This window comes from Pholcus phalangioides, unplaced genomic scaffold (assembly GCF_987345545.1).
Source record: "Pholcus phalangioides strain wild (caught in Gottingen) unplaced genomic scaffold, Ppha-v1.0 ptg000005l_1, whole genome shotgun sequence".
Lineage (NCBI taxonomy): Eukaryota > Metazoa > Arthropoda > Arachnida > Araneae > Pholcidae > Pholcus > Pholcus phalangioides.
In genome coordinates, this window is record NW_028301598.1 from 7,056,003 (window position 1) to 7,072,372 (window position 16,370).

At 35.8% G+C, this 16,370-nt stretch overlaps 1 protein-coding gene across 2 annotated transcripts in view; it reads left to right on the top strand.

Moving 5' to 3' along the window:
- Positions 1 to 9,978, top strand: part of LOC149085812 (uncharacterized) — a 50,031-nt gene extending 40,053 nt beyond the window's left edge. For both annotated transcript variants that reach the window (XM_089232239.1, XM_089232238.1), the window contains 2 exons: positions 8,060 to 8,169; positions 9,546 to 9,978. In XM_089232239.1, coding sequence (XP_089088365.1) covers positions 8,060 to 8,169; positions 9,546 to 9,606 — 171 coding nt within the window. In that variant the 3' untranslated portion in view covers positions 9,607 to 9,978. The remainder of the gene's footprint in view (positions 1 to 8,059; positions 8,170 to 9,545) is intronic.
- The last annotated feature ends 6,392 nt before the right edge of the window (positions 9,979 to 16,370 follow it).

Sequence of the window (16,370 nt, forward strand, 5' to 3'; positions counted from 1 at the left end):
CGAAAAGGTAATATCAATTGTATTGGTTGCGGGACAGTGTTCCACGTTGCATGTGTAAACTTAGACGGACATTTGACGACTGGAAAACAAGCTCATTGGCAATGTGCAAAATGCAAGGAAACTACCGATATTAGCCGTGAGATAGGTGATATTCCAATCAAAACTTGCTTCCAGAAACTGGAAAAAATGATACAGGACTTTCGAACTGAGATGATCTATACTTTAGAGAAATCTATAAACAGTGTACTTGAAAAACAGGAACATCTACGAAAAGGATATTGAGGATATCAAACAATCAATAAAGTTCAATGCTGCATCCATAAAGTACCTTGGAAAGGAGCTCAGTAAGACAGAAACAACGGTGAACAACGTCGAAAAAAAATGCCTGCATTTTCAAGCGGAAAATAATTCTCTCAAACGGACAATGTACGAGATGAGCGATAGACTAACTTCATTGGAAACGAAAAACCGAGCATGTAATATCGAGATAAATGGAGTGCCTGAAGATAGAGATGAAAATATTGAACACATTGTACAAACCATAAAAATTGAACTGGGGATTACTGACCCAACACCTATACAAGTAATGCATTGTGTTTCAACTCAAGTAAAAAATAAACCCAAGCTGATTATAGTGCGATTTTCATCTGAACAATGCAGAACGAAATGGATAAGTAAAGCAAAATCGGAAAATTTGACTGCTGATAAAATCGACCCTAGATTCGGATCACGAAGGATATACATAAATGAACATTTACCCGTAGCTGTGAAGAAATTGTTCTATTGTGCAAGGCAATTTAAAATTAACAACGATTACGCTTACGCCTGGGTTAAAGAAGGAAAAATCTACATTCAAAAAAATCCAACGTCTAAAGTGATACGAGTATGGAACAAGGAATTTTTGGATCAACTGAAAATTAAAGATGAAGAAAACAATGACTCTGAACAATCGGAGAAATCCATACCATTGCAAGGTAACGAATGAAATTCAGACAGAATTTTTGTTTGAATTTTTTCCTGTGTAACTAGAACTACGTGTTTAGGTAAAATGGGGAAAAGAGGCAGGGTAAATCAAATTTATCGATTGTTTCGCAAAATAATATATGTAGCCTATATTTTTTTTTTCATAACATATCGTAAATACTTCATGTTGGAAAATAATATATTCATATTTTTGTGCTTATGTCAGTTGGACAGACGTTAAGTACTGATCAATTTGATATTGATTCGACTTATAGATCTGCAAACAGCTATAAATTTTTCCAATTATTGGAATACGAGGGAAATGGTGGTTATGTTATTACATTTTTAAATTTAAATATTCGAAGCATCCAAAAAAACTTTGACGAATTTCTGGTATTTTTAAAATCACTTGAAGTGCAAATTGATGTAATCTGTCTCACCGAGATATGGGCTCGGGAAGATGAAATATCCACATATGATATAAATGATTATGTTTGCTTTGCTGAGTATGATTATTTTGTTAAATTTAGAGATTATAATAGATCTGGAGGTGTTATTATGTTTGTTAGACATGAACTTGGTGCTATGGAAAAATTGGTGAAATTCATAACGGCCGAAGTCATAAATGTATATATTGATAATATAAAACTAGATATTATGTTGATCTATAGATCACATCTGTTCACCATAAGCGAGTTCAACTCAAAATTGAATACCTTCCTCAGAAAAAAAAGTAACATGCTAATCATTGGAGACTGTAATATAAATATTCTTGCTCACAACACCGATGTCAATTACTACAAAGATACAATGTGCATAAACGGATTTAAACCATTAATAAATCAAATTACCAGAGAATCTAGAGATGGGGGCACTTGTATAGATCACGTTTATTATAGAACAAAAATGAATACATATCAAAAATTTATTGTGTATAATACCAAAATAACTGATCACTTTCCTATATTGGGATACATTTCTAAGAAAAATGAGATCAAAACTCCCCCAATAATAAATAAAACATTAATAAATCATAAAAAATTTGAGGAATTTGTGGTAAATATAAACCTTAACAACATATATGAAGATAATAATATTTGTAACAAATACAAACGATTCCTTGATATTATTACGTTGAATAAAAACCTATGGGAAACAAAAAAAACCGATGAAACGAAAAAGTGATAAAAATTGGATCAATAAACATTTAATAAATAAAATAAATATCAAAGAAAAACTCTACAAAAAACACAAAAAATACCCCCATGTTAAGTATTATGAAGATACATATAAAAATTTCGAAAAGCTCTGAAACAAGAGATCAAGATAGTGAAAAACGAATACTACAGGAAAAAGTTTTTAAATTGTAACAATGATATTCGTAAACAATGGCAATTTATAAACCAAACTATAACGAATAAAAATAGGAAAATTACCCTGCCAGATGCAACAAACCACAAACAATTGGCTGAAAACTTTAATGCAGATTTTATAAATCGAAACTTAGATAGTGACGATTCTAATATAAGTGCTTCTCGAAACTGTGATAGCAATGCATCGATGCCGCTGTGGTGGTCGAGTGGTTATAGTGCCGGACTCGTGATGCGAGAATCCGGGTTCGAACCCCACAGTGGTGGTTGGCTGAAGTTGGTTTTCTGTGGTTCCCAACTTCAAGGCGCAAATGCGAGCCGATCTCCCCGTTAAAAAGTCTCGCCACAGAGAGCAACAGTCCTACAACGGTAAATCATTCAACCATAACACTTCACTCATAGTTAGTAAAACTGGGGGCAGATGACAGCACTACACATAACAAGCATTACACAGAAACAAACTTTACGTCAGGTTGCACTACACGTACACGCACATTCCCGCATGTACCGATTCGTTGGGGGGTTCCGCGGGGGGGGATGTGGTGTAGCAGTAGTAGGTAGGGGCTCGGGGATCCATGATGTTCTTAAGTCAGCCACCTCGTTGGGCAATTTGCCTGTTGTGGCGTTGTATTTGTATTGTTTGTGTTGTATATATCTTCAGTGATGATATCTGGCATTGGAAACAATGATTTACACAAGATAATATCTGAACTAAATGAACATAAAGCGACAGGATATGATGGTATAACAGTAAAAATGATCAAAATCATAGCCAGATATCATAATGACTTGTTACTATACCTAATAAATACTTCACTAATAAAAGGAATTTTCTGTCCCAAACTCAAAGTTTTCGTGTACCCAATTTTTAAAAAAGGTGATAAAAACCTTTTAGCAAATTATAGACCTATTTCAGCACTCCCGGTTTTTTAAAAAATAGTTGAGAAAAGTATGAAAACAAAATTGATTAGTTACTTGAAACGTATAAACTTCTTTGCTGAGAATCAATATGGTTTTCGAACAGGAAAAAGCACTGAAATGGCAATCGCAAAAGTGAATGAATATCTAAACCAGAGCTTCAACAACAATAATTATTCAATAGCAGTTTTTACGATTCATTGTGATTGGCTGAAGTTGGTTTTCTGTGGTTCCCAACTTCAAGGCGCAAATGCGAGCCGATCTCCCCGTTAAAAAGTCTCGCCACAGAGAGCAACAGTCGTACAACGATAAATCATTCAATCATAACACTTCACTCATAGTTAGAAAAACTGGTGGCAGATGGCAGCACTACACATAACAAGCATTACAGAGAAACAAAAAACTTCACATCAGGTTTCACTACACGTACACGCACATTCCCGCATGTACCGATTGGTTGGGGGTTCTGCGGGCGGGGGGGGGGTTGTGTGGTGTAGCAGTAGTAGGTAGGGCCTCCAAAAAATGGCTCGGGGATCCATGATGTTCTTTAGTCAGCCACCCCGTTGGGCAGTTTGCCTGTTGTGGCGTTGTATTTGTATTTGTATCGATTTTAAAAGACCTTTTGATAATGTAGATCCATCTCTGTTAGTACATAAGATGGAGAATGCCGGAATTCGTGGTGAAATGTTGCGGTGGTTCGAGATGTACTGTTATGGACGAATACAGGCAGTCTATATAGAAAATGAAAAAAGTGATTACCTTGAAATAAAAAAAGGAATGCCTCAGGGAACAGTACTTGGCCCCACACTTTTTTTGATATATATAAATGAATTATGCCTTCTAAATTTGCATGGTACAATAGTGTCTTTCGCGGATGATACCGTATTATATGTTGAAGGTAAAAATATTTCTCATTTGATAACTGAAGTTGAAGATGACCTTAGACAGATTAACACATGGCTAACAAAAAATAAATTACTTCCAAACGTAGAAAAAACAAAATTCACCTGTCTAAAAATTAGAGATATTAAACCAGAAACTCCAATATCACTAAGATTACACGTTTGTAAATACCCCTCCCAAATTTGTTCTTGCAGTCACATAGAAAGAGTAAGAGAATATAGTTATTTAGGTGTAGTTATACAAGACGACCTAAAATGGAATAGCCATCTAACAATGTTTGTAATACGATAAGAAAACAAATTGCAGCTTTATATAGATTAAGAAACATTGTAAGTCCGGAACTCCTTAAAACAATTTTCTACGCCTGGATCCAATCAAGAGTAACTTATGCTATTACAGTGTGAGGGAGGTGCCTATCACGACAATATTAAGAACTTAAATAACATCTATAATCGCATAAAACGTAAGGTAATGTTATTTAATAATCCAGATCTACTGAAATCAGAAATTTTAATACTTGATCGAAGACAAATTTATGTGTATAAAATGATAGTTTTTATGACTAAAAACCATAATTTATTTCTTAAAACTAATAACGATAGAACCTCAAATAGATACAACTTCTTGTATATAACTCCAAAAACAAATAAATACCTTGTTCAAAAAAGTATAAATTACCTAGGACCAACTATTTGTAACAAATTCGGAAAAAAAATTATCAGACCTTAGAATAAATAAACATCTCAAGAAAGAAATTTTCACATTCTCAAACTTTATAACGAATTTTGAAAGGTTTATTGAAAATATAAATAGGTAACCAAGGAAAAATTTGAAATATCTATAATAAAAAAAAAAATGAATGAAATGAAATAAATATAAATTGAGCGTGCCGTTTATTATATATAATATTTATTAAGCTCTAGGACGGACCAAATGGGTCCCTAAGAGCTGCATAGTGTATGTTTTGTCTTTTGTTTTTTTCTGTTGTCTTTATTTTATTTTTTATATTTGTGTCCATGTATTTATGTGTGCTGTTTTGAATTATTAAAAAAAAAAAAAAGTCTATGTCCCTCTGTAGGTATGGTCTCCAAAACCTTACAGCATACTCCAGTACAGGACAAACTAAGCCTTGGAAAAGAGGAAGAATGACTTTAGGAGAATGCGAAGAGACCTTTTTGAAAATGAGAACGAGCATTCTATTCGATTTTTTGACCACCACTGAACAATGTTCAGAAAACCTAAGTCGCTCGTCAATGAGAATTCCCAAATCAGTGATCCTAGTTGCATCCGGGATAATGACATCATTCATATTTTAAGAGAACCGTGGGTTGTTCGAACCAAAATGAGCGACCATGCACTTGTCAATGCTAAATGTCATGCTCCATTCATTTGCCCATATTGCAATCCTGTTTAAGTTTATCTTAAAAATATGAACATTTTGTTGATCTTAAAACACAAGAGGATTGAAAAACATGTTGACTTAACATAATTTAAGAAGATGCCAAGTTAGAGAGGTTTTACTTCATTTCACATTTTTCATTTTCATTCACAAAACAATTTTTGAAAATTATTTATGTATATGTGTCTGTATATCATTGAACAATTCTATATTCCATCATCTACAAATTCATAAAACATTTTGATGTGTAATTTTCTATGAAAAGTTTTTGTATTGAGAATAATATATCTTAAATGAGGTAGAAAAAGCATATTTTGATTACCAGAAGATCTGTAAATGAACAGTACAGTTGTTTAAATTAAATTTAACTCACTTAAAAAGATTTCAATCTAGCTTTCTCGACCATCTCTCATTCAAAAATTTTAGACATCATTCACATCTATCCATGGTTTTCGTAGTCCACAAGTTGAGTTTTCAGGTTCCAGACAGAGGAATAATGGAAAGTAACCCTACCCAAATGTGTAGGGGAGAATATTCAACACATATCAATTCACAAAAAACATCACAAACAATGAAACATAGAATTTTTGAAACGCGAGAGTAATGTTGTAAAAGTTTTGGAGCTGATCAGTGCATGGATGATTTCTAAAAATGAGTTGTGATAATGCAGTATAGATAAATCATAGTAGACTCAAGGGGGATGTGGTCATCACGTGCCAAGTTCGAGGAGTTTTTCCCATTGAATTTAGTATTGTGACAACTATGGGAATAATAAATGTTGAGCTCCCGGAAAAATCAAGTTATCTAGGTTGCACTCTACCAGTAGGCTATGTTTCGACTTATATTCCTTTGTATAATCATGTTGAGTGTCATTCAAATTTTCATTATTTGGGTCAAGTGAATACAGTTGAGCCTCCTGTAAGGAGCAAATCCCCCCCCCCCCTTCCCATTTAAGGATGCTTCCTGTTGACTGAATTTTTTTTCAAATATTGCATAATAGAGGCCTTAATGTATTTCACTATACAGGGTGATTCAAATTATTTGTCTGTGTGATTAACTTTGTAACTGTTAACTTTAGAAGTTTTCTTCAAATTACAAAAAGTTTTCAAATAACATATGGTTTCTTTAAATGACAATTTTTTTGAGGGATCGTATACGTAAAAAAATTAAAAAATTAACTTTTTATACAGTCCCTATGTATTAAAAACCCCAAATAGAAAGTTTTGGTGGCCTCTACTGTGGCCAACATAAAAAATTTCCCTTTTTTTAGTGCAATGGTCACAGAGATATTCAGATTCAAACATTGGAGGAAAGTTGGGAAAAAAACAGCGTAAAAAGGGAAAAAAGCATTTCCCATTAATTTATGCTGTTTTCCCCTACTTAACTTTAATTTTTGAATTCAAATATCTTAATGAATATTGCACTTGGAAACATGGAATTTTTAATGTTGGCTTCGGGAGAGATAGGGCAACTATCTAATTGGGCTTTTTAGCGCACAAGGCTGTATAAAAAGTTAATGTTTCTATTTTTTATGTGTGTGTGTGTGTGTGGACCCCCTCAAAAAATTGTCATTTAAAGAAACTGCATGCTATTTGTGAAAACTTTTTTTAATTAGAAGTATACTTCTAAAGCCAATGGTTACAGAATTAGTCCTAGGGACAAATAATTTGTATCACCCTATATATTTATAGACAACTGCAGTAGTAGGTTTATCACAACTGCAGTGGTAGGTTTATCACTGGCTTCCGAAATGAATGGTTCTTTTGAGATAATGAACTTGGCATGTGACTGAAACTTTTGAATATAGAAAATATGGTAAGAACAGAGCTAAATTTCCATTAAAGTATTAAAATATGATATAATGATCAGGTTCATATGGGCATATTTCTTATCAGTGTTAAGCTGTTTTGGCTGTGTGTGTGTGTTTTTTTTGTTGTAATTTTAATACTATTTCACTGTTGTTAATGAAGAATGCATTCAAAACACGATCCATTAAGTCTAAAAACAAATAATTAGTTCACATTCAGTTAATGCTTGATCAAACAAGAAGATTAGTACCATGAATATACATTGAATATTTCACGCTGATGAAATATGTGTCATGGTAAATATCATGGTTAATGTAAATATTATTACATTGCATACAACAGTTGAGTTTTTCAGTAACTAGTAAAATATCGGGCTAGGCCAACCTGCTGGAAATAAAGATAAGTCAGCTCGATTTAAAATAGCATATTCGAAGAAAAACTTTAGTCTCAGATAAAACTAATGCTGTGTATATCTATCAGAACTTTTTCAGAGAATGTTTTCTCACATGGTTGTCGATATCATGCAGTAATAGGATATTATATGCGCATCAAGCCACTTATAACTGTATCTCAAGGTACACGGGACAAGATGCAAAGCAGAGAATAAAGACTGTTATGCTTTCATATTACATTCATAATATATTTCTAATGTTCTTATTGATTAGAATGAATAATTTAATGTTTTTTTCTGTTTCCAGACCTGTGAGAATGTTTTGGCATCTTCAGCGGCTGCTCAATGCTTAAGTTTGTTATCAGAATATTTGGGCCCTAATATATTCAAGAGTCGTGTCGAGATGTTCAGCCCCAAGTAAACTATATTTTTTTCACTCTTTGATATCCTTAACTGTAATATGTCAATTTACAAGATTAGTCAAAAATCATATAAAAACACAATACTCTAAAGGTTTATCTGCACTGCAGATGCTGGGGTTTATTTGAAGAACAATCATATGTTTATAGTTCTTGTTATTTTTTTCATGTTTTTTTGAAAAGGCACTAACCGGTTTGTTACCGCATTTGCCACAGCTTGTTGATATACAAGATTTGCAAGGCATGACTTGAATTTCTTTGATGTATGAGGCATGAAATGGATCTTGCCCAACATCTGGTTAGTTGCTTGTCGCACAACTTGTTATCCTGTTCACACTACACGAAAGCTCAGCAAATCACTCAAGGATAACATGTATTGTGAACCAGGGCCGGAACTAGAAGAAGGCTACTGGCCCTGGGCAGCAAACTCCAAGGATAGCAAAAAGCATTTCACGGTGGAGAAGGTGGCACAATCATGTTAGCCCTGCTTCACAAAATTCCTAGTTACGGCACTGTTATGAATTCACTTTCCTACCTTATGATTAAGGTATCAACATATTGCCAAAAATACTCAGGACACTTTCAAATATTATGATGACTCTGTGTTTGCTTTTCCTGTGTAAGAAACAGAGTCGTTTGATTATTTTGCTTTCACCTATAACCTGTGAAGTGTGCCTAAACATTCTAAATGATGCCTGTTTCTTTTAGCATGACCTAGACTAACCACCAAACTAACACCTACTTCAAGTTTCAGCTTTCTTACAGAGGGCTATAATTGAAGAATGGTGACAAATCACAGCAAAAATACTCTTTGAGAAATCGATCAAAGGAGAGCCCAGAAGCATTGTTTAGCGATACCTTTTTTTTAGAATAAATTATTCTCATTTTGTGTACATGTCAGAATAATTTTGACAATATAGTGAAGTAATATAGATGGCTTTTTTCTCAGCCAGAGATATCAAGGAAACAGTTATGTTCCGGATATTATGCTGAGGTGACCTCGGAAAGAAAAGTCATCACGTCTCCGCCGGGACTCGAACCCAGGCCCTCTTGCCCGGTATGCAAGAGGGCCTGGGTTCGAGTCCCGGCGGAGACGTGATGACTTTTCTTTCCGAGGTCACCTCAGCATAATATCCGGAACATAACTGTTTCCTTGATAGTGAAGTAATGTTTGACATACGCTTAGTGCTTTACTATAGTTTTAATATATTATACAAGTACATAATAATAATACATAAAGAATTGTAATGTACATATTTATAAAGTCACAAACACTCAAACAAATTGTTATAGATGGACTACACATGTGTGAAATTACTGGAATGTGCCCCTCTTCATCGGGTTGACTTTAATACCCACCTATGTTTTTTTTAGCTACTTACACTTGTTGGATGAATGCTTGCAACCACAGGGCTCGAAATTTGCTCCTACTTGAGGGTATTTTATTCACATGAAGAAGTTTAAGCGAGAAGGTTTTTGAAGATTTTTCTTTAAAGAATGTCTTGGTGGGTCATGTACGGCAAGAAGAAAGTATGTTTGGCACTATAAGCAACATGTAAACACCAAATTTTATAATATCTTGTTTTTGTCCATTGTTTCAAATAAGGACAAAACATGGCTTTGTACTGCTCTGTATGAAAAGATACACATGCCAAATGATCATCCTGTTTTAACATTATCTTAGAATTTATGCAGTCATATTTTTGTTAACATAAAATACTTACCTCAAGTTTTTTGTGCTGACTGGTCAGTGTATTTGTGATTGTAAGACTGGTAAAGGAAATAATAAAAATATGTATATCTCTCATTTGCCTGAGATAATCAATACCTTCCATTTTATACATTTATTAGTGATTAATTTATTATAGAGTCTGAAAACTCGACCCCGTGTTCATCTAATGATGTCTGAAAATAATTCTCTGAGAACTATAGGTTCCTTTTAAAAAAACAACTTGCTATGGTTGAATGATCAACTCAAGGGATCTGTCTATTACTATCATTTATCATGTTTGTACTGCCAAAGTCTTCATATTTGCTTGATAGCATATAACAGTGAGATTTTCATTCACGAATACCATGTCTGTAACTGCTCTGCAGCAAGTGGGGGTATCCCGGGCTTCAGGGTAGGCTTCTAGGTGAATTAATTTCATATTGAACGATTAAAATCTCTGAATAGTCTAATATTTTTGTAAATGCCTTTTAGCATTTCTTGAATACTCAAGTTCTCTCTCATTCACACATACACAGATGTATCAAGCTTATGAAAATAAAAGACAGGTACAATGATTCTTAGTTTAGAAATATACAAAGGCTTTTTGTAATTATTTTCGAAGTCTTCTCATCTTACAATCGTATAATGGTGGTATTCATGCAATCATGTAGGTATGTGCAATGATGCATATTATTGGTAAAAATATATTTTTGATTCCGACATTACTAAGAAGAGTGAGAGCAATAGTTTTTATTTTGGTGAGAACTTCAGCTCTTTGTAATCATGAACGACATTTGCAACTGTGAGCAGTTTTGGTTAAATAATAAATGCAAAGATTAAAAAATTAATGGAAGGGGAATGTAAGAGGGTTTCACACTATAACTACTCACACCGATTGAGCGTAGATGATCGTTTGGCAGAAATGACTTGTCCGAGATGATGATTTGGAAGAGTAAATAAATTTTTGCCTAATAATACTGGAACGTCACCACTTTCAGAGGGAAAATACAGTATAACTACTAAATAAAGTAGTTATATTTTTCCTCTGAAGAGGGCACCCATAGTGTGTCAAAATGCATCAGGAATTTTGTATTTTTCCGTGCATTTGCTTTTTTCATCGATGACTTCTGAGTATAAAATAATTGTCTACATTGGGTCATTTTCAGATTTCACAAGTAATTTCAGTGAGAAAATTTTTTCACAACCAAGAATGATTTTCAACTGAGGAAAGGAAATCAAACTCATTGCTGTGTAGAATATGCCAATGGATAACAGACATTTCTCATTATGGCTGTCAATCTTATATTCCTTCAGAGGTATTCTCCAAAAGGTATGCAGAGGAGTGAAATGGTGCCCAAAAATGCTAAGTGTATGTGTGGTGCCAGGACCTGTTTCTCTCACGGGCAAACCTGGCACGTGCCTTGGGCCGACAAATTCAGGAGTCCTAATTGCAGCCCTGAGTAGGTAATCGGTTCTCTAGTCCTGACAGCCTTTCCACTGCACACAGATATTTTGTAGCAGTGGTCATCAATCTTGAAGTAATCGGGGGCCTACAATTTTTTCACGGGGCAGTGGGTACTATTGTCCAAATTCATTGCCAGATTGCTTTTTTTATTATCACCAAATCATAGTTTGATCAGAGCCGCAACTAGAAATGAAATTTTACTCTGTCGCCCTGGGCTAGAGGAAGGAACGGTTCTCAACCTTTTTTGACTCGCTGAGCCCTTTTAAGTAAAAAATTCTACGGCGGAGCTCCATAGGCTAATTTTTTAATTATTCATCGAAGTTACTGATTTATTTTTACTATTTAAAAATATTTATAATTATTTTTTTAAATTTTACTGGGTTTTTTTTATTTTCTTCGAGTGGATGCGGAGTCCCTGGAGAGTGCATAAGGAGCACCGGTTGAGAACCGCTGTTCTAGAGGAATCCTGGAGCTCTCTCCCTGTAATTTTAAAGAACGGAATAGCCTCGTTGCCCTTTCTGGTCCAGCACCGGCAGACTCCTCCCCAACCTCATATTAAGTTGGCCCTGAATTTTATAGTCGTTCTCAGATGTGAATGTGAAGGCTAGTATGTCTATGGACACTGGGGGATTGGGAAAAACAGTTTTAGGGGGCCCTAAACAAAGTTGCTTGAAAGTTTCAGCTTTGGCCATAAAGCGGTTTTCGCACTGAACCGCAAAATGCTTAAGCCCGTCTGACAGGTCCCTTACATTGATTTTCTAGTAAACTTTTAGATCAAAACAGCCTCCCTAGTGGAAGCCACGAATACTGTTCCAAAAGTTTTTGAACCACTACTGTAGGGTATTGTGGAAAACACACTATATTGTATTTCTCATCCTTTTTAGCCCATTCCCCCCCCCCGTTTGGACCATACTTTCTTCCCGTGGCCCTCCTGTCTTATCCAAGGCTTCCCCCCCCCCCCATCCAAGAGTGAGATCCTTTTTTTTACTTCAAGATCGAATTTAGTCAAAACTAAATTTATAATGAACAAAAATCTGATAAATAAGCTCGATTTCTGGAACCCTGTTCCAGAGGGTAAGGGGTGATTCCAAGAGCTGAATTATTAGGGGGAAAATGGGTCTGTAAAATATGGGACGATCGAAAAATTGAAAGAAAAACGAACCTACACAATAAATCGCCCCTCTCCCGATGCAGGATAGGCCTTTGGATGGGGCATAAAAATTTTCTTCCCGAGAAATTTTGAGTTACCACCCTTCAAAAAGAATTCAAATTGACAGAAATCGGTTAAAATAGCATATAAAAGGTATTTTCTTTCGATATATCCTGTTTTTTTACCAATGTAATTTTTTCTAATTTTTGGCTGACTTGGGGGGGGGGGCAGGGTTCTCTGTGCATCTCCTTCTCATAGCTGCCAAGTCTCCCGAATTTTTCGGGAATCTCCCGAATTTTAGCTTTATCGCTCGACCTCCCGAAAAGTTCTTAAATCTCCCGAATTTTTACGAAAATCACAAAAATCCTTAATTGTCCCTAAAAATTCTCTACTTCATTAAAAAAAATCCCCGCTTATGAAAACAATCCCTAAGGAATTTCTTGTGGGGCATGAAGCCTCTTTTTTTTCCCTTTCGAAACTACGTCACACGTCGTAAATGGGGAAATTCCCTTTTTAAGGAAGTTTTACAAACCCTCTGATGGTAACAAGAAAGTTGTTTGTCTTATCGTGCAGGGAAATGGCTTAGCAGCCAATAGTCCTGGATAATAATTGAAGATTCTAGTGACGCTCATATGGTCAAAATTTCTTTTGTTGAAGTTACGTACGTGCAATATAACAAAGCATGAATAATGATAAGCAAAAACATATTTAATCAATTTTAAAGATACTTATTCCGATGAATTTCCTTTCATCAAACGTTCCAGAAGAGAGCCTACTTTTCCTTTTTGTACAAGTTGTGTTACGGGCATAAACAAAAGTCATGGTGGAAAGACTGACATCATCACTCATGTGAAATGAAAAAAACATCAAGCAAGTGTCACAAAAAGTCAGTGTTCTTCAAAAATTGACGGTGTTTTCCTTCATCTTCCGATGATTTTGGGATCATTCGCGCAGAATGTTCACAGCGTTTCTGATTGAACACAACATTTATTTTTACATCATTGAAGTTTTGGCCTCCAATTTCACTTGTTTTTTGCGTAGGGATTTTATTCCCAAGGGTTTAACTTCCATGTGTGTAAATTCCTTATTTTAATTTGACTTCAGTAGGGATTTTATTCCCTACGCTTTAAATTTTATGTTTGAAAAATCCCTATTTTATTTGGAAAAATCCCTATTGTATTTATTAGGGAGTGGTTTTAGCATAAAATACGGGTTTGCGCGAAAATCTCCCGAATTTTCATTTTCAAAAGTTGGCAGCTATGCCTTCTCGTTGCATACGCATCTGATCCCGATACATCTTCCTCGTTCCTGGGCGTACGAGTAGTGTACTTCCTTCTTTTGCAGGGGCTCTGTTCATGGTCATCTCAACCTCATGGGTCCTCAGGAAAAGTATTCTGAGACAGGTGGAAATTACAAGTATCTATATATATAAAATTGATTTTCTGTATGTCTGTGTTCTCTATACAAATTTACAATTTTAGATCGATCGTCACCAAATTTTGCATATATACCAAACAGGGCCCGACTTAAACGATAGGCTACTTTAAAAGTTCAGAGCGGGGCAAATGCCCGAAGTGGGGAAAAATACTGTCGGGCAACAATGGTTTTTGGGCCTCGACAATCACTTTTGGAACGTTTACTTTGGTTATCATGGTTCCCTAGCAATGCGTTTCAGACGTGTATATGCCTTTATAATGGTTTGCCATTTCTTTAATTCTGCCAGTATTATGTATAATAGTTTATATGCCTTTATAATGGTTTGCCACTTTTTGAGTACTCCCAGTAATGAGAGCTCTTTGAATAGACGTCAGAATCATAATCAGCATCACTTTGAGGGCCAGGTAAAAGGATGTTCCCCATAGAAATCAGTGTTAAAATTTCCGATTTTACTGTAGAAATGCGGAAATTTAGTGGGATTTTCCGCCACATCAATAATTTTAAAAATTGTATTGAATTCTCGATTTTTGAAATATTGAGTTTGCTTAGAGATACGAAGCCCAGAAAATTAAATATGAAGTAATTAGCCAGACCTACTTTTGAGTTGGGTATCCATGCTATAACGTTGATTTCAATTTTTTATTTATATCTTCTCAAGCATGAAAATTAATGTCTCCATATTGTCTGTTAATATTCAACTGCATAAATTCGTATAGTTTAGGTTATTTTAAAATTAATTATGGGCCCATAGAGTACATTGAAGAAATTCCACAGCTTTAACTTCCACAGCTTAACAGGCAGATGGATAACTTGAAGTTCAAGAAAAAAAATCAAAATACCTAGTGCCCATCAAAAAGAAAAAACTATTCATTTCTATATTTCTTCAATCTAGATTTGTTTCTTTCATGAGTCGCGCAGGAAGTCACCATATTGGTTAACTTAGACACGGTTTATATGTTCCTCAAAGAAAGAGAGAGATATCACTTTATCCAAAAAGCCTTATTGAAGAAAACCCGGGCAGCGAAGCGTATTATAGCTAGTAAGTTTATGTACTTACACTCAAAAATCATATTACCAGATCTCATCATGTACGCCCCTGTGAACATAAGGGTCCCGGGCCATAGTTAAGACTGCCCTGGTTTCATGGAAAGCTCTTCTGGATATTTAATATGGCCACATTTTTCCCCATCACGTTTCACTGCAAGCCTTATTTCTTCACAGCTCTTTGTGTCCTCTCCCCCCCCCCCGAATTACTTGTCGTCGCTTCCCTTTCATCTGATTTTCACTCCTGGCTCGCCTAGCATATCCTAGGACCGCAAGCGGTCATATGCGAAGGTTGAGAAATCAGAGCGTCAGAGTCTGAGTGGTGCAGTAGTAAGATGCTCGTCTTCCACCGTGAAGAATACCATCAAGTACCACGAGTTCGAATCCGGGCAAAAACGTCAGAAACATGTTCTTTATCTACCGAGCCTGGAGCGACTACCGATAGATGGGCCTCCATTTCCCACCCAACTCCTCTGTAAGACCAGTCGTGGCCCAGGCTCTGTCCCATGAGGGATATAAGCCTTTTACCCCGAGGGATTGGACCACGCTGGAGTACCCATCTCCACTGGTTGGAAATTGCCTTACGGCGATATAATGACTGGAGTTGGTGTGCGTTAAAGTTGGTTGAGAATCACTGCTGTAGAGGACTGCAAAATTGCTTTTGTAAAGAGTCATCGCATTTTTCGCACTGAACCGCGAAATGCTTGAGCTTTCCACTGTTCAGATGTTGCCTGGGCTACAAAGTGTTGCATATTTTATAATGTGGCAGTGGTGGGTAAAAGAAAAGGTTCCAAATTCATACTGGAATATCTATTTTTGTAAAATTTTTGCTGCAGTTGTTTCACCCGCGTTCCAGGGTAGTCAGTCATCTATGCGTGAAATTTTGAATTGCTTTTCCAGTCACAACAAAAATAATTTAATGGTTTTACCGCCCTGGACTATAACCCGCTTAGTGCCCCGTCCTGTAAATATTCCAGTGTCAATAAATAACCAATATTGTCGCTTACGTGCTTGCATACGTTTTTGGTCGCTCACTGGCCCTTGCACTGTAGGTAACTCATGCTCACACTCTCTCTAGGTCAGTGTTTTGGTCTCTCACATGCTCTTGCACTCTGTTGCCACTCACTTTCGCACGCTCTATATCACTTTTTTGTCGCTTACTGCCCCGCTCTCTGGCTCACTGTTTGGGTCGCTCGCTGACCTGATCCCTCGCTTTCTAGGTCATTCTTTTTGTTGCTAATTGATCTGATCTCTCGCTCTCTGTGACTCTTTAGGTTGCTAACTGACGTGATCTCTCGCTCTATAGATCACTCTTTCGGTCACTCACATGTTCTTGCACGCTGTCTTGGTCAAGAGAAGAGGGGCCTCAGAAAAACGAGTAGTTGCATTTTT